Source organism: Oreochromis aureus, linkage group 7 (assembly GCF_013358895.1).
Source record: "Oreochromis aureus strain Israel breed Guangdong linkage group 7, ZZ_aureus, whole genome shotgun sequence".
NCBI classification, from domain to species: domain Eukaryota; kingdom Metazoa; phylum Chordata; class Actinopteri; order Cichliformes; family Cichlidae; genus Oreochromis; species Oreochromis aureus.
In genome coordinates this window covers 45490397-45514793 of record NC_052948.1, presented here as the reverse complement: position 1 = coordinate 45514793, position 24397 = coordinate 45490397, and the positions used below count along the sequence as shown (strand labels likewise).

Below are 24397 nucleotides of genomic sequence, written 5' to 3'. Positions count from 1 at the left end.
CTGACCAGCAGATGACCTTTCTGCATGTAATTCTAAATGGCTGCAGCTACATAGTTCTCCCCAAATCTGGCTGTTATACACAGACTGAAAAAGTAGGTCACTGATTCCTAATCAGAAGCAGCCACATTAGGAAGACTCACATAATTAAAAAAAACAAAAAAAAACAAACACACACTGAGCTAATTATAAATAAGTATATAAGATATATATGTATATATACAGTAACCAAAGAGTTTCTCAGGTCAGAGTAATGGGATATTGTTCAACGCTAAAGTCAGTCAACAATTCAATTATTAATAACAAAATTGAATTCAGAATTCAGACCTACAAGCAAGCAGCAACTAAAGGGGGCTGCAGTAATGACCTAGCTGTCATTGACTCCAAAGGCTTTTCATCCAAGTATTTAAAAAAAATCCTTATATTTAAATTATGTTAGTTTGTCCAAATAACTTTGACCCTCTGAATGTATGTTTAAAATGGTCTGTAATTCCTAAATACTTCATGCAATTTTTTGTTAAATCCATTGACTTAAAGTTGAAAGTCTGCACTTCAATCATATTGATTGTTTGATTAAAAATCCACTGTGGTGGTACACAGAGGCAAAACTACAAAACTGTGTCTTTGAAGTGTATATTTTGTAAAATAATAAGCCTTTAGCCTTCAGTAGCAGTGCAGCTGCAGATAAAATCCACATTCGTCCATCTAGATTTTTCAACATATTATTTCAGGATATCTAATGAACAACGTGTCTCATAAAATCTCAGTTTCTCTTTGAATTACTTTAATAGCCAAAGTAAGGAAAACTAAAAAGTCATCATGCTGACCTTGTTCAGTCTGATGACTTTTTTTTATGTTCCTTGTTTGATGAACATCCTGACATCTTTATTACTACTACTACTAAAGCTTCACAGCTAGGGTCAATATAGCAGTTACAGTCCTCAGCAATACAGACTGTTCAGATCACACTAAAGTGCATTTTGCAGATAAGCTGCACTTTTTATAACTAGAACGTTACATCCCTGATAAACAGAAGATCATTTACATCCTAAATAATTACCACTGTCTTGGAGCAAATACATTCTTTGCCTTTAGTTTCAGCATAGTGTTTCCTTATCTATATGAGGGACCCAGATAACACTGTCCTATTGGCTTTATGTTGCATCACCGGGCTGGTGGTCAGTCCCGTTGATCATTACGGTCCTGAGCTCAGTGTGGTAACACATAGAGCAAGTGTGTTAGTGCTGTGAGCAGCAGGTGCTGCCTTGAATCTGTTATTAGCATTTTGTATTTTTTTCACAGCCAAGCGGAAGGGCTGGCTGCCAACAACTAAAGTGATTACTAGGAAAGTAGCAGGTCAGGAGGAGACGTATGGCATTCAAGAGGGAAGGAAGGAATGCTGCAAATGAGATTCCAAACACAGAAGCAGGGGAATGATGTGGGTCACACATCCATTTGTGTAAATGTCATGCTTCCTCCGTCCCAGGGGAAGTAAACAACACACAACAGTCATGGAATATCTGACATTACCATTGGTCTCAATGTGTAGAGTGACTGAGAACTTAAAGCATCTGCTCCCAGTCATTTTTAAGTCGCTATGTCCAAACTCTTTTTCTTTGATGTGTTCTGAAAGTCACCAGCTTTAAAAAAGTCGGCTGTTTTAAAGCTATAAAATGCGTGCTAAAGACAAATGTCATTCTCCAATCTGGACTAAAAGAAATGGTTGGCTTTGTAAAAAAAAAAAAAAAAAGTTTTATCAACTAAAAATAAACAAAAGCTATAGCAGTGTATTTAATACATTTTGTGAAATTAATAATTGTTCTCTCTCTATAGCAAACTAAATGTACTTTAGGTTAATTAGTACCACTGCTGCATGATTAAATGTGAGGCATTCAACAGATTATTGTAGTCATAACAGAAAATAGCAAGCAAAAGAACTCCATGGAAAATACATAAAAGGGTTAGGAATAAAAAGATTATTCATTAGCTAAATTAGATCTTTTATTCCATAATGAACAAGCAAAGAGTGAACTGTGATTTTCCTGTCTTTACCCTTCAGGGCTGATTGCTCCATTGACTCTGTTCCCATCCTGTGAGGACAGCATGTGTGTTCCTATCATCCCACCAGCATTGTTCTCCCTGACTTCTGCTGCCCAGGGAGTACAACAGAGTGTACGACTTCGTCCTGTTTCTGTGCGTGCTGGGACACATTTACATGCTTCTACAATGCAAATCAAGGCAGATTTATGTGCTGATAGCACAAATTGCACATGTACGTCTGTCTCCATGTATGTCCCTCTTTTACTTCAGTCAGAACACACAGAGAATTCATTCAAAGTCTATCCAAGGCAACAGACTGTGCAGATGAATGCTCAGATTTGGTATTAACTGTATTACCAACTGCAATAATAGCGACCTTGAAGAGTATTTTCTGTGTGTTAGCACTACGCAGCAAGTTTCATGTACTGAATGATTTGCCATTTACAATCTGTGAAATGATTTGTAAGTATTTGGAAGTATTTTACTGAGTGGAGATCATCCAGCAAAATGTGAATGTGACTGATATTGTGGCCAAACTTCAATTGAGCTCATAGAGAGATGGAGGATGAAAATCACCACTGAGCACACTTTCTTCAGACTAATGCTAGCTAATGCTAGCTTGCCAGCTAATCTACAAGCTATCTAGGCAAAATACTGTCTTGAGTGGATAAGATCAGCTAATTCATCCAAATTTATGAGGCTGATATGGCAACTTAGCTTGCTATTTTCCAATGATTTGTTGGTTTTTATCCAGCAAAATGAAATATGTATAACTGATGTTTGCACTCCACAGCACTAGCTAAAAGAAAAAGGTTAACCAAAGTTATAGCTAAAGGACAGAAAGAAGTTACACGTGTCCTGCATTGGTGGCCAAAATCAGTTTTGTTGCTTTTATACCCAGTTACAAGGTATATATGCTGGTCTCTCAGTTTACAACATAGGGTATGATAGAGGGTAGAGGAGGATTTCCCTCTCTCTGGTCTACATATCTCCCCCCTGCTAAATTTTTTTGTATCCCCAGTGGGGGATATAAAAATGCACCCCTACCCCCTCTGATTCTTACTGCTTCATTTTAGAACGGTTTACAGCAGGAACAACAACACAACAAGAAAGTGAGTTTTCCTTTCAGCACTTCAACACAGATGACACTGCCTGATAAGTGGGGCTATAATCTAATTCTTTTCACTACAACCTCTTATTAAGCCACTAAGTAAATATGCTTTAGAGTAAAAACCTAACCAAATAAAAGAGAAATGAACCAAATTCATTTCCCCCCCAAAATCCTAGAAGTATTCCTGGACATCATCAACATCAGAATTCCCTACAAAGATAAGTTATCCAGCTTCTTATCACTTTTTACTACATTGCAGCTATGCAACAGCGATGCTGTCATCATGCAGTTCTAAAGGGAATCTTCAATTAAATTATGCGCAGGGTTTGTTGCCTTTGCAACTGATGGTGCCTCTGCTGTGATGCACTAATAGAGAGGAAAAGTCACAAAAGAGCAAAACGATCAGTCATACACTTTATAATGAACCTGATCGTCATTTACTGCATATTGAATCCGGTCCATGATGCTGCAAAACACTTTAAAGAGCCAAGTCATTTTCACATATTCATTAACTCTCAAACTCAGAAAGTCTACTATTGATCTCAATAAATAAAACATAGTTAGAGTTGCCTCCTTTGCCTCTTTAGAGATTTGAATGTGTGGTTAAAAGAGGAGCAGTGCACTGCAGATGATGCTCTGCAGGATAGTAGAAAAATGCCAACATGAAAGCAAGCTATTAAATATAGAGGAATATTTGTTTTATTAAATATTTTATTAAATACACAGTCGGCCAAACATTGCTAGGTGGAAGAAGGATCTGATTTAGTTTTGGTATGTTTAACCATTTGTATTGTTTCACTGAGCCAAATGTGTTTGGAGACAAAAACAGGAGACTGAGAAAATTGCTCTTTTTAATCTAATTTGATTAATTTAAAAATACTTCACTACATTACTGTAAATGTTGAGATTAGATGTATAAGTTCGGAGCTTGTTTTTCTGAAGCTCATAATTATTCTATAAGACAAACAGTACCAACTAGAGCAATGTCCCGAAAGCTTCACTGTGCAAAACTGGTGGGTGACGCACACAAACATGAACAACAGTTCCCTTAAAGGCTACAGGTATCATTAATATCAACAGCTGTACACAGCTTACTTATGGAACCATCTATAAACATTTATTTATCTAAATATTTTGCCACAGCAGTATTTTTTGGCTGACTCAGCCAAAATACTGCTATGGCAACGAGCGCTGCAAACACCCCAGTTCAAACACACAGAGGACACAACTATGAAACAGGAGGCCTTCTGGAGTCTGTCTTGAGTCATCTGAATGTCAGGAGAATGCCAGTGATAGCATCCAAAGTCCCAACATTTACCGACCAAAGAGAATACACTATAGGAGACTGAGGTGAGCAGACAGCGTGGGTCTGCTGAACTGAGCTCTGCTAGTAAGTGCTCTGACATCAGGGCAACGCGTCTGACGAAAGAAAAGCATCATCAAACACTCTGCACAGTAATTAGTTTCAATGAGCAAATGCTGATGGTCATTCCTGTATACTGCTCAAAGACTTGCATATTCCCAAGATGCAAGTGATAACACGATATTGTATTACTCATCAAGCTGATGACAACTGAAACAATACTCTCCAATGATTTCCTAGCTCTCAGTCTGTTAGGTCTGTTAGGTCTCCTGTGTTGGTTTTTCATACTGTAGCAAGTCACTAACTTTGTTAAATGTTAGTACTGGAAGCAGGTGTCAGGCAGTCTGTTACAATTACTGAGACAGGGTCCTCCACAGTCATTGGTATTGACATGTGTAAAGCACTCCTTCATGCACAGTTCAGAAGAGTAACTATTAAAATGCCCATTAAAATGCAGGCACAATCACAAACAGGCAAACAACTGATAACAAATAAACAAGGGGAATGCAAGCATAATTACTCAGGATTAGCTAGCCTTTGTTGTGGGGGGTTTGTAAAAATGCACAACTCCATGAATGAGTGGTTAAGTAGTAGCATGGGAGTATCTTTAACAAAGATTACATTTTTAAACCAAACACACAGTAGAAGGTTTAACTTGTTTGTAAATTACGGTTCTTTTTATGTGTCTGTATTCTACTACTTTACTTTTGTATGAATTAGTTAAAGTACGCTTAACAAGCCTGGAATTTCTCCACATGCTAAAATGGTGTTTGTAGAGCTACGAGAAACAGCTTCTAACAAAGGTTTAAGGAGTGGATGTAAGGAATAATATCACTCTCAAAGCCAATAAGAATATTATGAACTTCTACTGAACTTAGTTTAACTTAGTTAAACTGCACATTGCAACAGGAAAGCCTCTACTCAGCACTGAAACATCCACTGCATACATATTTGGTTCTGGATGCTCTAAGCTGGCCTAGTCATGTCAAAACCTTCTCTCGATTAAAGCACAAGTTTAATCTATAAGTTTATCTATAGTGTGCTTTTAGACAGGATTATGTTAGACAGATACATTTTTACATATTACAACATTTAATCATATATCAGTAATCTACAATTATTAGTATCGGTCAGTATTGCTCTTTTGAGATGCCAGCACAGAACACTGCATGCCTCATTCACTAAGCATGAAAAGCCAGTGCTGAAGGGAAAGTGGTTTGCAAAGTGGCTTGCAGATGCGAAGTCATTTTAGGCAGGCTAACTTGGATAAGTAGGTAGCATTATATTATCCGGGCTAATGGGCTCTGCACAACAACATAAACTTAATTTTCATCTCTCCAAAGCACTTCATCTGCTGGTTTGGATAGAGACATTTTGTATGGGACCTGCAGCTTGAACCTGAATATTTTATTCTTCATTAGGCAATTAAGTTACCGCATGGCTTCTTGCTTTATACGATGTTAAAAGTCAGTTGAGAAAGTGACTCCATGCAAATCACAGCATTAAAACAGTGCGCCGTAGGAAAACCACTGGCACTGTGTGTGGGTGCGTGTGTGTGTGTGATTTACAAGTGCCATAACTTCTCGTGATATGCCAAAACAGTTCAGGCCAATGTTGTAAATAAAACGAATGGAAACTGTTATGTGGAAAAATTGAAGGAGAATGCAAGAGGACCTCTTGGCTGTGTGTTGTTCTGCAATGTAGTTACAATATGGCTGGGAGTGAAGATGAATCATTAAAAAAGAAGAAGAATGAATGAAATAAAGCTCTTTGTTTGCATACTGATTGACTAAGGGATTGTTTGATGCAGAAATATGCATATAGACTTAGACGTATATATGTGAGACCTCGGGTTTGTGGGTATGTGCAGTTACTTTCTCCCCAACTGTGCATTCCTCTTCCTTCTTAAGTCGAAATTTAAAAAACAAATGAACAATCAAACATACAGAGACAGGGATAGGGGAGAATAATCTGTCTGGAACCTTCCAGACAGCACAGAAGACTTCACCGAAAGACAAAGGGAGATGTCCCTGATTTCATAACAAGAGACAATAAATCGTTCCCGAATAAAAAAAAAGAAAAAGTCCTGTTCAGACTTACATAACTCCTTTTTCCCTTTATTGGAAACGTACATGGACGCTCACATTACATTTACATTATGGACTCTCCGCCATTAAATTCTGCTGTAAACTGTGGAGTAACACAGCACAACCTAAAAAAACATTGCATTCAGTTCATTCACATTTTTTGTCAATAAGTAGGAGGTGACTGGATGCTGTGTTGACTGTTCTGAAAGTTTGCTCAGTCTCAGCAAATATTTACATGTTACTCATTTAGCATTGCAGTGGACTGGCTGCGCCCTGTGTGCATTTGAACTGTGGCCTTTTGTCCCATCCAGGCCAACTACTGTACAACGAAATCAAGGAAAACCCACGTTTTTGTCCACAACGCCATCTGTGTTCAGTGGGTCGTAGTGCTCACAGACGATACGTGCTGATTGTGATGTACGCCTTGGCACCTGGCAAATTACCTGTGGCGCCTGTTTTGTTTTACGCTGAAACAAAACACTTGAGATGTGCCTGGTACTCATCAATACACTGTATTTTTAAACAGTTTCCATGAACAACTTATTTAGTTCATTCAGTAAAAAAACAAAAAAAACAACCAACCCTATTCTTAGGCCCGGTCATGCGCTGAGCCATATGAGATAAACACAATAATCTTGATATCAAGTGCTATAACCTTTGAGCTAAAATTAACAAATATGCAACTTAGGGCCTGAGGAATAATGAGAGACAAGGATTAATAGAATAGTTTTTCTAGTGGAAAATTGCTGGGGCTTCACTCATATTTTTCTGTGTCACCCTAAAATAGAATATTTAAGTTCCTGTAAATATTTTTCGTGATTATTACAGCACAGAAAGTATTATGTAAAGGCCAGAAAAACAGAAGCCAATCTTTTCCCTGAAGGTACGTCCCTCCAAACACACTGCTGTGTGTTCTATTGTTTTAACCTCTTTAATGTGTGCTTAACCCTAACTATCTTTTCTACTCAATGAGTGTTTTTCTAGTGTTCAACCTGTTTAACATAATACATTATATGCTTTATTCTCCCAATGACATTAAATTAGTTGTGCAGGAGCCAACAGGACAGAACTGGACGGCCTGATTGTGTGCACAGTGTACAAACATTACTGGAAAACATCTGCATATGTATTGAATTTTTAAGCGTTGTTCAAGCCAAACATACGTTTTTTTTCTCTCTTTAAATAATGTTAAATAATATTAAACAACTGTTTTTTATTATTTCATGTAAAAGTAAGAGAGGGGGGAGTTAATGTTATATAATAATGGCCAGCTACAGAAACAGCCTTGCATGAGAGAAAACTGCAAGTTGGCCTCAGTGATTGGGCTGGAAATACGCTGAGACCATTTTTACAACTGTCAGAGGAGTCCGCAACATCATGCCAAACGACACCGATGTTTTCAAATTTAAATACATACTAATTTGTTTTCATCAGTGTTCATTTTATACTATCTGCCTGGGTCCATCCTTATGTCAACGCAAGAATGTAAGCATCACACACATTCAGTAAACACACTGAAATAGTTTCCCCACCCAACATCTGTAAAGAGAGGCGATATTTATTCAAAATCCAAACAAACATTTAAGCCCCGTAAACAGATTTTTTTTTTCTTTCTTTGGGTTGCTTGGGTTAGATCCTCACATGTCAGCAACATCTGCGAGGGGGTGGGTGTCTGTGCAGCGAGAGGAGACTCACTGTAATGACCTCACTGAAAAGACAATTTATTGGTTTTAGCTCCTTCTGTAAAAACGACTGTAAAAAAAAAAAAAAAGGACCATTTGATCACCTCTGGACTCCATTTGTTTTGGGTTGTTTACATAGAACAATTTTAGATTTTTTTGATTAAACTTTAAAAAATATATATATATTGTTTACCACGTTCATGGTGCTGCACAGTGCCAGTTACAATGATTTTACATAGATGACCAACAATTATTTGAAATCAGATTTCAAGCACCAATTCTTTTCTTTATTCCTTTTCTTTATACTGTATGTCTTGAAAGAGCACTACTACTGGCTACTTGGTTAAGACACAAATTTAAGTATTACTGGTTTAAACTTTAGTTTATTGCTATAATTTTGCTTCAATCCTTCTGTTGTCTTTGATTGAAATGCCTTATAGTTTTTATCTAATTACTATAAAATACCACAGGAACTGCTGGAATTTGAAAAGACACCAAAGAACTTTTACATTTATAAACAGTTGAGTTAGATCAGGTTCATTTTTACCTGCATGGATAAAACATGAACAGTTGAAAAGTCGAGAGATTAAAAAGAAACAGACAAAAGTATATTCAAATTTTTCACCAGTCCGGTCCTTGCTCACCGTTTCACTGAAGCAGCAAGCAAGAAAAATCTCACAGTCAAACAAACTGACATTATTTTTCTTGACCTGCTCTCTGTCCGTCCCTGGCTCTCTTTGCATTGATGATAGGCCACTAAAAACATCAAGTGAGAAGAAAAGGTGCAGAACGGAAAGAAAGACAGGAGGAGGTCTGGTGCTTGTTAAAGGCCAGACACGTCTGTCACACTTTCTAACTCACATACACCAACCTGCAGAGCACTGAGTTGTGTGAAAAGTATCTTAAAGTGTATGATAACTGATGTGGCACGTCAAGTATTCATGAATAAGTTATTCAAATAGCAATAAGACAATGTGATCAGTGAAGCTAAGGCTTTACTGCAAGTTTAAAACAAGCACGATCAGACAACATTGTATACGTTTTTTCTGTTTGTTTCTTTGTTTTACCTCCAAAAACAACATCAAGGTTAATCAATGATTCTAAATTAATTAAAGTCCACACCCCGTGTGGTCAAGTGGTTCTGATTTCATCCTACTGTAACAGTATAACACTGCAAACCAAATAGCTCTAGATAGCTTTAACTAAAACACAGACACACACTCTGCGCCTGAAGATGTCACATGATTTATTAACGAGTGGATTTGGCATGTCATTTTAAATAATGGAAACAAAAGCCTCAAAGGAACTGTATCCATGACGCCAAGAGGTAGTAAAATTACCCTTGAATCTGCCAAGACCAATAGGCTGCAGCTCTGTCTGCTGCATTCCTTCTCTGCGCAGTGTACACACCTTGCCATTTAAGGCTGCCGAGTGTGCTGACAGACTTGTGGAGAGAGAGGCAGATAAAGAGGAGAAGTATTTTTGATAGAGCAAGCACTTAATCAGCTCTGTTACCAATATATAGTAGAGCCTATTGAGTTCTGCTATCACTGACTTATTTTCCTTCCATTTAATACATTTTTCTGATCCTTCTTTTCTTTCTTTCACATTTTTTCCAAACTATTTTTGCTGAAACATGTGTGCAGGTGTGCAGACCAGCACTATAAATACTTTTGGGAGAAACAGTGGCACAGATGATGAATCGTCCGTGCGCACCGTCAGTCTGATAATTCTAAGGACAAATAAAAAACCTATTACTTCATAGTGAACAGGAACATGAGACAGAATCATTTCTCAGTTAACATTATTCAACACTGGCATGAGCAAAGTGAGAAAAGGCACAACTCTTTCTGTTACTGTGTGTAAGGCGAGACAATATGATGCATGCTACCCTCTGCTGGACAAGTGAAACAACATTTACCAGCACCTAATCTTAAACTGCAGAAATCCTTCTCAAATAGGAGCCCAAAAATGATTTCATTATTGCACTATTCTATTTTTGTTTGTGACCTTTACGATTACAAAACTTACACAGATTGGTATGAGATGTAGGAAACACACTGCTATTATAGATAATGCTATAATTTCACAGTGTTCTTGGATCTTTTACAGATTTTTACGTAACAACATTAGAGAGACAATGAGACAGTAATTTGAAATTTATGAAAGTTTAACAGTCAGCATTAAAGTGTTTTGTATGTAAATGTGAGTAATCTGTGAATAATTATAAGTGTTAATTACAAGCTGATGTAATTATAATGCCAGGTAGAGCGTGCATTTGCTCTGCTTTACCACTTGATGTCACCCTTTTCACTAAAACCACTGGAAAGTAACTGGGCTATTCAGAAGGAATAGCTGTAACGCCACTGGTCAGTATTGCAGTGCTTGTTTGTGTGGGTTTCTTGTTGCTTGTACTTCGTGACCTGTTCTCTGTGTGCCTCACTGGTATTTCACAGTGACGTTGCTTACCTTCCTCCCAGAAAATAGCATACACAGCTGATGCATGGAGCCTCCATTCTTGGTCAGCTCTTTCTTCAAGGTTTTAGGTGATGGGAGTGTCCAGCCGCCCTTGTGGGATCCCCCTCCAGTTTCTAGGCAGTTGATGGCGTTGTCAGAAGTGAAGCAAGGCGTGCGGGGGTCCTGCAGGAGGCTGCCCTCGCTGTGTGTGCGCCTGCGGAGGGAATTTTGCACACTCAGCCCCCCTCCTCCATGTTTCTCACACGTGGCACCCTCTACCATGCTTCGGCGCTTGCTGTCACTGCGCTGCAGGTAGGCGTCGTCGCTGTCATCGTCATCATCTTCTTCTTCAGACTCCTCGTCTTCGTCTTCGTCGTACTCTTCTTCGTCAGTGTTGGGTGAAGAAAGGGCATCGGCGCTAAAGGAGCGGTCAAGGCGGAGCTCCGGGATAACAAACGAAGATGAGGAGGAGGAAGGGGGAGCGTTGGTGTCAGGCGGCTCTGAGACATTGTCCTCGTCTGTGTTTGACACCACCAGGTTTAAGTTCACCTCCTCCTCGTTCCTCTCTCCTTCATCCTCTCCTTCATCTTCTTTCTCGCAGCCTTCGCTCCCGACACTCTTTCTGCCGGCCTCCTCTTCCTCTTCATCCTCCTCTTCCTCTCGCTTGTTCTCCTCATCCCTCCTGTCCTTCCAGAGCTCCATCTCATGCCCCTCTATGCTCTTGGAATCCTCACCCTCAGTGGAAGGCGGTGGTGTTGGAGGTACCTTAAGTCCCTCGTCAGATCCCACCAGACCTCCAAGGGGCATGTAGACCTCATCCAGAGGGGTGAGTGGCTCTGAGGGGTGAGGACTACCCAGCGTTGGGGGCTCAGAGGGACTGGAGGGATACAGGCTGCTTTCCTCCCCTTCTGAGCTACGTGTCGGCAGATGGAGGCATACACCTCCTCGATCTCCTCCTACTCCACCCAGTTCACATGAAGGGGCATCCACCTTAGGCTCCAACATCTGGAAAGAGAGGAAAAGACAAAAAGAAAGACACAGAGAATGAATAGTCAGCCTCAGGCTGTTTGGATAAACCCACTTAACACTTTCATTAAATTTTGGTTTGAAATACTCCTATAACGACGTTGAGTTATACTGGCAGGACGAGACAAGACAAACAGTGTCTTTGGGGATGATCACAGTGCCATTTAAAGCAATAATGCTCCTGCAAATTCTTGCATAGAGACTATCATGACCTGGCTGCCCCACCTGGAAGAGACGGAGGAACACATCCCACATCTGGAATGCTTACAACCATGTCATGAGAGAGAGCACACCGTGGACCAAGATAAAGCGAAGGAAATCTCAGATACTCATCTTCAACTTGGGCTTCCAAGGTATGAAAAGCGACATACCAAACAACTTCACTGGTAATTTTTGTTCCCAACACCGCATCAGTTGATAAAATGCCAGACACTATACTGCAATATTAGTGCAAGTGAGTTCATATTGTGATATACTACTGTTCAGTTCACCAGTGCTGCTGGCTGCTGCACTACACTCGAGCTTGCTGCAGTGATTCAGTCAAATTAAACTGGTACTGTGCCCTCGAGGCAGTGGAATAGAAAACAAACCAAACCTCTTGCAGAAACTAATGAGATTACTCCTACATTAAAAAAAAAAAAAAACATCTTTTCATCCATCTATCTCCTCTGCGATGTTTCAAAACATTTGAAAGTATAGCTGTAGCTCACATGACCACTGCCCTCACCCATTTCCCAAGGCCTAACACAATAACCCTGTCGCACACTAATGCGAATGTGTGTGTAACAGCACAATGCCCGTCCCCCCCCCCATGCACTTGGCAATCCATCCCTTTTAGCATCCTTCCAAAATCTGCTAGTTTTAAATGCTGCTTTAACCTCTCCCAGCCCACAGTGGATGGTTTATTACAAATACATTTTGAGTCGGCCCACAGAGTAGTCGGTGATGCTAAACATATCAGTCTAAGTATAGGAAACATTTACAAAGTTGGAACTTTTTAGTGGGATGTTGTGATGCTGCATTTTTTTTCTGTTTGCTGTTCTTCTTATCAGGAACACCTAGCATGTGTTAGGTGTCCACCACTAAATATGGTTCGGAGACACCTTCCAGAAACCAGAAGACTTTAAACAGAGAGGCCCTTTACCCAAGATAGAATTTCACCATAGGAAACTGACAGTGGTCCAAAAAAAGTACCAAAAATAAAATCTACCTGTTAAATCCCAGATCTCCAAGTCAACAGAATCACTTTTAGCTTGTTTAAGTCTCGATCAAGTCTTGTGAAGGGCCTCATTGTGCTGGCCAAGTTAAACCATGACGATAAGCTGCAGTCACAAGATGCAGTGCTCTAATTGGAGATAATATTGCCTCCTCTCAGGCAGTTCTCATGATATTTCACAAGACATTTGTGTACTTTTGCAGCTCAAATTAGTTTCTGCGGAAACGATTGGCCTGGTTGTATTTTTGTCTAAACTTTTGACCCATATTTACAGAAAAATGTGCTCTTTCATTCAGCACCAAACATAAACAAAATCCTAAAATGTTTTAATATTAACGCCTTCCATTGCTGCCCTTGTGCAGAAGTTAAGATAAGAATGTGGATACTAAGTACATAAATCAGCCAATTGCTTTTTGTTTCTTAGTGGATGATGTGCCTCGCCTCTACAGTTATTTTATAAAGAAAATACTCTGAATCTGAAACAAAAACTAAGCCGAAAATGCAGAAGCAGTGTTGAAAATTAAAGAGAGTCTTACTGCTTCTTTGGGAATTAACAGGGTAATTAGCAGCCAGGTGCTGTTAATCAAATGCACTTGATTAATTGATCATCAGCAAGTGCAAGCACTTCAGTAAAGGCTGAAGTTTTGGCACTTTGCCTGTTTGAAGCATTCAGGCGTTTATTAACACAACGATTTATAGAGAAGGAACTGTTGCTAATGATCAATCTGGGAAGGGTTATACGATCATTTCCAAGCAATTTGATGTTCATAATAAGTAGAAATCATTCGAGACAGCAGCCATTATTCCCAAGACATCTCAGGAAATTCACCCCAAGGTCAGATCGCACTGCTCGGAGAAATTGAAGAAAAAAGGAGCTACATCTCAGACTCTACAGCCCCCAGTTAGCATGGTAAATGTCAAACTCCATGACAGCATGATTAGAAAAAGACTGAACAAGTATCGCCTGTTTGGAAGGGCTGCTAAGAGAAAGCGTCTTCCCTCTAAAAAGAAAGTCTTGACACAGCTTAGGCTCACAAAGATGCATCAAATCAGCTACAAGTATGGTGGCCCTGAGAGGCCAAACGGACTGCAACTTAAGAAAACACTAGCAATATGAAAAACGCTGAAAAAGCACACAAGACACAACGGAAATAGGAAAAACGAAAACGGAAAAACAGATTTCCAAAAGCACAAGGGAAGTGTTTCTGGGGAGACAATAACCCGACGGACCAGTTGTAGGAACCAAAACATGCTAGGTAAGTGTGTTTTAATCTTGTGATTCATATAATACTGATGACGGATTTTTAGGCTAATAGTTAGGCTAACACACTCTCATTTTTTCTTTCCTCACAAAACCGATAGATCCTCCACTTCTTTTAAGTGTCTCCCAGCGCAATTCTTAGCATATTTTGGTTCCTGCAACTAGTCCGTGTGGTTATTGTCTCCCCAGAAACACTTCCCTTATGCTTTTGGAAATCAGTTTTTTCCTATATCTGTTTTCTTTTTTCCTATTTCCGTTTTCGTTTTTACTATTTCTGTTGTGTTTTGTGCGCTTTTGCAGCGTTTTTCTTATTGCTGTTGTTTTCTGATGTTGCAGTCCGTTTGGACTCTCAGGGCCACCGTATACCAGACCTCTGGAACAATGTCCTCTGCACATATGAGACCAAAGTGAAAATGTAAGTGTTTAGCGTCCTCCAACACAGCATATCAATGACAACACCTCATACCACCTAGGTATGAAACTTGGGTTTGTTTTGCAGCCACAGGATCTGGGCACCTTGTCAGTGAGTTGACCATAAACTCCTCTGTATACCAAAGTGTTTTATGTGTGTGAAGCAATGAGGCCAAAATTGGGTCATGCAACAGGCCAATGATCCGGAGAACACTAGAAGAAAAAGAACGAATGAAAAGGAAAAGAATCAATGATCCAATCAAAATCCAGACCTCAACCTTATTGAAATGTTGTGGTAGGACCCGAAGAGAGCTAAGAGACCTGTGTATAAATGAATACCTGTAAACATTCGATGAACTGAAGCAACACTGTAAAGAAGGGCGGGCCAAAATCCTTTCAGAACAATGTGAAAGAATCATGAAATTACATGAAAACAATTACTTCAAGTTACTGGTGCTAAAGGCGATTCTAAACATACTGAATCACAGGACTTATTTAATTTCTCACACATGGCTTCTGCATTTTGGTTTCGTGTCTGCTGAATAAATAATGACACTGTGTGATAAATCATGTTTTGTAGTTCCCTGAAGGTTGTATACACCCAAATTTAGACCTACTAAAGATGATTTATGTCCTGATATGTAAAATCTTAAAACTGAAAGACAATGTACTTTTTTTAAAACATGCAACAATTAATGTTACTCTTTATACATTTTGACTTCTTTACCCTCCATTTCTAAATTGTCCACTGTAGCCTAGAGATAAAATCAAGGCCCCATTACCTCCAGTATAAACTCTGGTAAGGTAGAGGGTATATAGGAGGTATTTTTAGAATGAAATGCACTTTGATAAAAGCCATAGAGGAAACTGGAAGTAAAGCTTATCACTTTATCCTTTCTTCTCCTTACTTTGCCTCTGTTCATTCATTCTTCATGTTGTGCAAGTCATAGCAGTGAGTCACTGACAGTAATTGATGACTTTTAATCACGTTACAAGGCTTGTCACAGGATAAATATGATGATTTCAAAAGAACCTAAGATGTTTGGGGATATATATAATTTTTTTCTTCTGTGTTTCTTCACATATTTAGACCTGAGATTTATACGGCGTCTATTTTTGCACCTTGCCTACCCCATCTCTCTCTCTGTCTTGTGCACACAAACCCCTGGCCATTGAAGATATGGCTAGAGACACAATGGAGCCACCTGTCCTGTCAGATACACTTGTTCCTTCTCACATTCTCCACAGCGAGCACACACATACACGCACAAAAATCAAGGAGCTTTGCATTAACCCCTTTTAAGCAACATGTCCTCGTGTCTTAAGCCGAAGACCAAGAACAAACATATCAATAAATTTCGAGATACCTTCCAAATATGACATCGACCTCACTGCACACTTTTTAACATTGTCTGTTCCCTGAATCTGCCTTAAAAGATGAATGAAACACGCAGGCTAATGGGCCATGAGACATCTGCGGCGTGCAAGCCCTTTGTGTCTATGCTTGCGTCTGTGTGCGGTGTGTGCATATAGCGCATGTACACGTGTTCCAAATGTGTTTCACAGTCATCAATGATTCAACAGAATATAATCTCCGCCATTGCCTCATTAAGGAAGGAAACAAAACCAGCCCTAAAAGGCAGAGAGAGTGAGATGCAGGGTAGGAGAGTGAATAGATGGAGGAGACAAAGTGGATAACAGAAACAGAAGGAGGAAAGGAGGAGGGGAGTCAGTGAATGGCAACAGCACAGAAAAGAGATGAGTGAGTGGAAAAGGGCGGAGGAGAGGAGAGGAGTCTGAATCTTATATCTTATCTTTGTATGAAGCTTATAGTTAAGGCTAAATCACATGACCCTGAACTATCGCTTCGATACGTTGCGAGAGGCTCAGACTGCTGCAGGACTTCATGTGATGCACTGAGCATTTTGTTTCCACACACATCTTCTCAGTCCCCATGTGTTTCTTTTCTCTCCCTTCTGCCCAATTTATGCTTCAGTGGGAAATCTATGCTGTATCTTATGACGTCACCTGACATCCACCTCCCGAAAAATGTAACTACACCTTGGGCAGAATCAGCCCACAACTACTGTGATTGGCCTGTTCACCGCATCCTATAACATCCTGTGCAGCACTGAATTTATCCATGAGGGGATAACAACCATCGCCTCAGTATAAAGACCAATAATCACAGCGTCAATATAAGGACTCACAAATTGCTGAAACTCCCGAAAAGGATGTGAGTGAATGTACAAAGTAGTGAAAAAAAAACCTGAGGCAAACATATATCAGAAAAAAACTGATGATAAGAAAAAGCGAGGAGCCAGGATGAAAAAAGGTCCCAGCACTTTTTTCTTTTTAAATCGTCTGGCACGACGTCACAGTAATTAACACACAAGCATAAATGTGGGCAATGACATCAACTACTTACGTAGGTTACGTACAAAGGTTCCCCACAGGAATCTAAATCAGGCATAAGTCTGTGTTTTGTCCTGTTTCCCTACGGTCACTCCCCTCATCCCCCAGCAGCAGCAGCAGCAGCATTTGGCTGCCCCTCCCTGTGCCTGGTTCTGCTGGTGGTGTCTTCATGTTAAAAGGAAGTGGTTTTTCCTTCCCATCACTGCAAAGTTCCTGCTGTGATTGTTGGAGTTTTGTCCCAGGTAGGGTCTGCAGGTTCTTTACCTTACAGTAAAATGGTCCTTGAGGCAACTGTTATGATTTGTTTCTATATAAATAAGCCTGAATTGAATTGAACTGGATCTCATAAATCTCACTGGTGTCATGTGTATGGCCCTTCAAAGACACGATTCATTCTAAAGAGAAGTGGCATATTCAAATGAGTTGCCAATAGCAATAAAATACTGATCTGAATTTGTAAACAGCAAAAATCTGAACTTAGAAAAGATTTGATTTAATGCTTTGATAACCAGACAAAGCCAGCAGGTGTTTTCATTCATCAGTGAATAAAGTAATTTTACATGTTTTATACAATTTTTTCCTGTGTGTCTAAAACTAACAATGTAAACATTTCATAAAAATAAACAAATAAATAAATAATTGACAGTGCCAACAGCTGATGAATGGATCTGAACACACTTTGTAGCAGACGTCAACAGGTTTATATCTCTATTATTATTAAAATGAAATTTCTATTTATTTTCTAATTTGTCCTTTGACCAGATAACTTCAAAATGGATGGCATTCCCATTAGAGCTAACTGTACTTGCTCGTCGCTTTTTTCCGCTGACGGAAAAGACAAACGCTGTTTAAACTGTTCAACGTGATGACTAAAACCGTGCTAATGGCTAAATGTCCAGGCAAATTAAAAACAGCATATCATCATCTCTCATTTTTCACATATTTGTTCCACCAATCATGCACACGACCATATAAAATTTTTCCAATTGGTTTACACCTCCTCTACAGAATTAAACATCAAAATCAAGCACAGAGTTTGGGTTTCTCTAGAGCAGGGGTCTCCAACTCCAGTCCTCAAGAGCTACTGTCCTGCAGCTTTTAGATGCATCCTTGTTCCAATACACCTCAATCAAATGAATGGCTTGTTACCAGGCCTTTGCCAAACTTGCTGAAGACATAATTCAACCATTTGATTCAGCTGCGTTGGAGTAGGGATGCATCTAAAAGTTGCAGGACAGTAACTGGAGTTGGAGTGAACATTACAGCCTCCAGAGCAGCTAACTGAATTTAAGAACAGGCTTAAGGACTCTACGTGGGCTTTGAGCATAGCGGAGGGAATGGACCAGCAGATGATGACGTTTATAATGTAATATAATTTATAAGGTTTATACTCCCATTTCCTAAGAATCCATTTTGATTTGGGAAATAGCCCATAATTTTCAGATTAAGAGACGAAAAACATATTAATCAATCATCAAATTCAAACTAAAAGAAATTTGGGATAAGGCTAGATTATCCTTAACTATAAAACCAAGCAGTTGGAAACTGTAACAAAAAACAGGTATTTGGACTGATCTACACAACAGCGAAGACACAACAATTTCAGAGACTCTACTTTACCTGAATAAATAAAGGTAACTCCCTCTGAATGAAGAAATGCTACCAAAGATATGCTTAACTGAAACCTTTACATTATTGTCTCTTACTGGATCGGTACGATGTGAGATTCATTCATTCATTTTTTTACCATCTTGATCCAGACATACAACATTGCCACACTTGTAACTTTTTGATAAAAATTTTAATGTTTTGCTGAAATTTGGAAAAGCCTACAGCTACCAGTTCTGCCAAATTTTCCCACCTTTACATATTGTGCCATAAATACTTACAGTCAGTGCACTGATTGTATGTTCCACCAAACTGTCCAATGATCTAAATGTTGTGCTTTACAAAACTCTATCTGTGATCCACACCATCAGCCGAGTCTAACGCTGCAGACCAGGTGGGACAGTATAAACCAGGTGAGGGCAGTGAACACCGCCGGGGTTCTATATTCACATTTCCATGATGGCAAATATGATCAGAGAAAATATTCCTGCACTGATGGTCTGCATGTCTCAAGGTCATTATGTTCTCATACAGATACTACAGAAAACTGCACGCAATCGTGAACGGTCACCCGCAAACAATTATGTGACCTCTGTCCTACAGTTACCATAGCGACAGGAGACCTATCCCAGGGGAGCAGCTGTGCTGTGCATTTTCCAAAAGCTTCCCCAAACCCCTCCCGCTTATCAATTACAAAGTGCCATCTTTCATCTTCATCGCTTTCCTTCCTTTTCCCCCTTTCCTTTAATTTCCTGTGTCCTGTTTATTTCTAAGTAAGCCATTACATTAAAGAGCATCACTTCACTCCACTTAGTGTGATACTGGTGGCTAATGGTCTAATGTGTCCAACATCACACTTGCCAAATCCAACTGCAGCCTCAATAAATCCAGCTAATCTCAATTAGCACTACCGTTGGACATGTTGTGTACCATCAAATAACAGAACGTGACTTCTCCTCTCTTGCCTTCCTCTGTGCCACTCCCTCCATCTCCGTTAACTTATTCACACATACTCACTGCTGGATCACTATAACAGCAATTTGGGTGGCTGTCTAAGTGATGCAAGCCCACCCAACAAGCCTGCATGATGCTATTTATCTCTATTCAAAAGTCTCCTTTATTCCCTGGCTTATCTGATATTGATTTCTTCAAAGGATGTGTAAGGTCTGAGGAGTCAAGAGAAGACATCCTGTTTATAGCCCTGAGGGAACACATCAAATGAACACGGTGATAACAGAGAATAACAACAAAGTTAACCTTATTCCAAACTGACTCGAAGCATCATCCTCGTCCAACTCTTTATTAAATCTGCATGGTGATCACGTTGAGACAACTACTCAGGCACAAGCTTGTGACTGAGCGCCACCTTTGTCCCCACCGATAACGATAATGACTTGTTTTTGAATTGCAGTTTTGTAACTCATGACTACTTTCTCAATCAGGAATTCATAAGCATAATCGTGGTGTCATTGCATCACTCGTTAAAGAGAAATCAGCTCCGGGGTATTGACGAATGAAAAATGTGTAAAGGTCTCTTTTAACAAACTGACCAAGAGCAAGGAGTTCATCTGAAAGGTTAAACCTCACACAAAGGGCATCCCCAGGTCTTACCTTTGTCCAGAGATACAAACCAAATGCTCCCCACTTGTAAACACACTTGTGTTTGTGTGAGAACCAACCACAGCTCTTAAATTAACATTTGTTTGACTTGCATTTTTGGTATTTCCTGTTTTATTTTGAACACAGCCTTGCCTCTTATTGAGAATCTTTATATTCCTGCCCATTTGTGCTGCACCTTTATTTAACTGTATTCACCTAAAAGCTGTGTGTTACCATCTTCCTCTCTCAGATCATCTTTTTCTTATGTGTCAAGCATTAAGCACTCTTCCTTGTGTAAGACGTCCCATATGTCCAGTCCTATTTAGTCTCCCTTTTTAGTTTGTTTGTCTCAACAGACAACAGACTGACACTTTGTTTACTGAATATAAAATTCCACAACTGAAAAACTGAGCTTGTGAGCCTCTACTTGGTCTCCAGAATGCTACTAAGTCCTCTTTCTGTAGCTTCTACTGTAGTTTTTTCCAATTCTTTTCCATATGGGGCAATTGCAAACCTCCTCGGGGATGTGATGCCACCATTAAAGCTTGCTCTCTCACTCTCAAGAGTGATAGCAAACTTGTTTTTCTACCGTACTTATAAACCACATTACTTTCCACTAAATTTAGTCGTATACACACACACAGCCCAAATTGTTTACTTGCCTGAAGTGAAAACATTTGCTCAAACCACGTCACAGGTTGTTACATAAAGACGCAAGTAAATCATAGCATGAGTCAAGACTTTTACAATATGTACATTAACTATTAAGACTGTTTTTTCAATGTCTTTTCTATGTATGTCATCACAGCTCATACCTTACAAGAGACATGTCTCTGTCTCTATGTGTGAGAAGCTCACTCTACATACACTTGGATAGCTATATAAGAGAAGTCCTTATGTTTGCTGCTGATCGGATGTTTGTGTCGAAAAGCGTCCATGTCTGCCCCAACTGAACGTATATTAAGCAAGCTTTGACGTGCATTGTCCAGAACAAGCTGCGGTCGAAAGATTTAAGAGCCTGTATTGTATTGTGTAATATGAATACCTCACTGAGGGGACCTAACCATATAGATGATCAATCTCTGAATGGCCTCATTACATGCACCGCAATGCTCTGGCCTCTTTTGCCCTCGATTTCACTGAGAGAAGACAGATGAGACAGTAATAGTCGTTTATCTGTCAGAACCCTCTGCTGTAGTCAGGCCAAAAAGGAGACAGAAAACAGAGAACATAGACAAGGGAACATGGAGCAAAGGAGCAAGAGAACCAGAGCCCAATCAAAATAGGATTTTTTCGGACCAGTACCAATATGTCAGTGATTAAACATCCAATTTTTTTTCAGACACACGAAACCTAACAGATTTCCCTAACATTTTATAAAAAGTTAAAAAAAAAAAATGAAATTTTATTTCATTGTCACAACAAGTTGTGGATTAACTCTGCTCGACTCTACTTGAGTCATCCGGTTGTTGCTGTTTGTGGCTTTCCAAACACCTGTTGCTAACAGGAAAACTGCAGAGTGGCATGTGGTGGACAAATTATGCGGCATCAACCCTCTCAACATAGCTGAAGAGTGTTTCTTCCGTCTCTTCGCTGCTTTCTCAATTTTCATTTATCATCGATTATGAATGCTGATACCAACAGATTCATATATAGACCGGTCTTTAAAGGGAACAACTGAAAAGTGTCTGTAGATCAAAGAGGTGAGCAGAGCACAGAGAACATAAAAGTGCATCCTACTAACTCTGTCACTGTAGGTTTGCATTTAGGTTTTTAACTCGTGCTTCTGCCCCTCAGTAATATGAAGCACGCTATTTGTCCATGACAACTATAGATGTGCCATACAACCTCGAACAAAACACAATACTACAACTACTACACAATAAACATACAAAAAAACTGTTCTTACTAAAGGTAGAAGCAACAAACGTGTTTCACCACTTGAGGCAAAAACACACCATCGAGTGCAACCAGGCTATAAAGGAAGAGATGCTAGCAGGTAGAACATCCCAGGTAGAACATATTTATTAAGTGACATTACTGGGAAGTGCCTAAAGTGTTACAAGGCTACAAGGCTACCTACTATTACAACTATAGTGCTGCTACTGCTGCCTGCAACCATCAATAAAATGTTCAGAATTTTCATTTCCATATTTCTGCAAGGCTGCAGAAATATTGTGCACATTAACAACACATGAAGGAGGACGGCATAATAAAAGCGATCTCACAGGATTACTTGACAGCCAGTTCAACATTGGAGATGTAGGTTGTGGGCATGTTTATGTTTTAGAAATTATATTTAGTCATTAGTAGAGATGGAAGCGCTTTAAATATTTTAGCACTTCACCAGAACTTATTGTTACAGTGAAATAACATATGGCAAAGGTTGCAACTCATTATTTTTTAAATGACTGCTCTGCTGAAGCATCTGCTGAAGGCATTCACCACATATTTTGCCACTGCTTTCATGCATTATTTGCAGTTGCAGAGCTAATGGAAAAACAACACTGTCATGATTTTACTGATTTTACATCATCATTCACCAAATTCATAATTTGTGCATATTTGTGTATGTTCACAATGCATCCTGTGTTACTTGGAGGTGAACCTGAGTAATCACAGACTGTATATAAATGATGGATACCCACTATAATATCATCTATTGTTTTGTGAAGCTTTGTCTTTAGTATGTTGTCGTTATGATTTCTGAAAACAAAGATTTAATAGAAGAAGCAAATGGCTGAGAAAATCAAAAAGTAGCCAGAAATGCACACGAGGAATCGACATTAATAAACAGAACATGTATGTCAGGTTACTTTTCAGGGAATTTTGTAGCTACGACGTAGCTACAGCGTAGATTTCTTGATAAACCATAAATCCTCTGTAACACCAAACCCCAACCTTAACCCCAATCCTAATCTTATGGAAACTTATACAATAATTTAACTAACTTACTAAAAGTAAAATAGAAATTTTGAAGTGTTTCTTGTAAATGGTTAAAACACTACTGCATTTCCTTGATTTGTCAGATCCAGAATCTACATCTATCTTTAATATACAGTCTTTGAGTCCAATGCTACAGGTCCCGGAATATGAAATCAGCAGTACACTGTGGCTGACGTGTGGTTTAAATATTCAAACAAACAACTTGTTCCTTTTAGAAATATCACATTTTGCATTATTTCTGTGACTTCCACGTTTGTTTTGTTTGTTTTATTTTTCTTTGTTTGTTATACATTGTTAGTCTCCTTTTATTTGCTGTGACAGTGCCTGTGATATCAAGAAAAAGCAAAACAGTGTCAGTAGAGAACATGAACAAAACCTCTGAGGAGGGATAAATTCTTGGGTGTGAAAACTGAATGAATACAGTATTTCACCAACTTGGAAGCGGATAACAAAACCCAGCCCTATTACCCTCCAATCGAGTTCATTTAAAAATAGCACGGCACACAGCCGCTCCTGCACAACCTTTAGAAGAATCACACAAACCGGCCAGTGGGCAGAAATGTGATTTTTTTTTTATTTTTTGTAAAGACATTATTGTTAGAATCCAAGGGTTCAGAGAGAAAATGCCATTGACGTAACTTGCCCCATGACGCCAGGCAGCTGAAGACAATGTGACCAGTGAGAAAGACTGGAAAGGGCCTCGGCAGAAAGAAAGGCCAGAGATGTTTATGTGAGTGTGTGTGTGTTTGTGTGCACAATTACTCATGCTGTAGGGACATAAATTGGTTTAAACAGTCACATTGTGTGGCGCTGCCTCCCGTTTGGGGACAAAAAGCAAGTGCTCAAAGAGTAAATCATTAAATATGGCCAGACCTAAGAGCGAAGAAAGGCACGGTTTTGGTTTGGGTGAAAGTTACAGTTAAATTAGAGCTAGCATTCCTTTAGAAAAGCTCATCCACAATTATGTATCAATTTTTATCAGTATCAAAGGATCCAGGCTTAAATCTAGTTAAATAAAGGTCAGCACAAGCGAGATTGTTTGTTCAGATTTCATATTCACTTAACCTAGTTCCACTCTATATTTGCCCCCTGGGTGTGACCATAGGTGTATATGGTTGTGTGAAGGATTTACACGCATGTGTGCATAAATTTGGGGTTTGTCTTTCAGTTTCCCTGCT

At 39.3% G+C, this 24397-nt stretch overlaps 1 protein-coding gene across 5 annotated transcripts in view; it reads right to left on the bottom strand.

Annotated features, from left to right (window-relative positions):
- Window positions 1-24397, bottom strand: part of rgs3a (regulator of G protein signaling 3a) — a 130831-nt gene that overhangs the window by 21270 nt on the left and 85164 nt on the right. For all 5 annotated transcript variants that reach the window (XM_039614803.1, XM_039614804.1, XM_031754703.2 and 2 more), the window contains one exon: window positions 10750-11742. In XM_039614803.1, the coding sequence (XP_039470737.1) occupies window positions 10750-11742 (993 nt within the window). The remainder of the gene's footprint in view (window positions 1-10749; window positions 11743-24397) is intronic.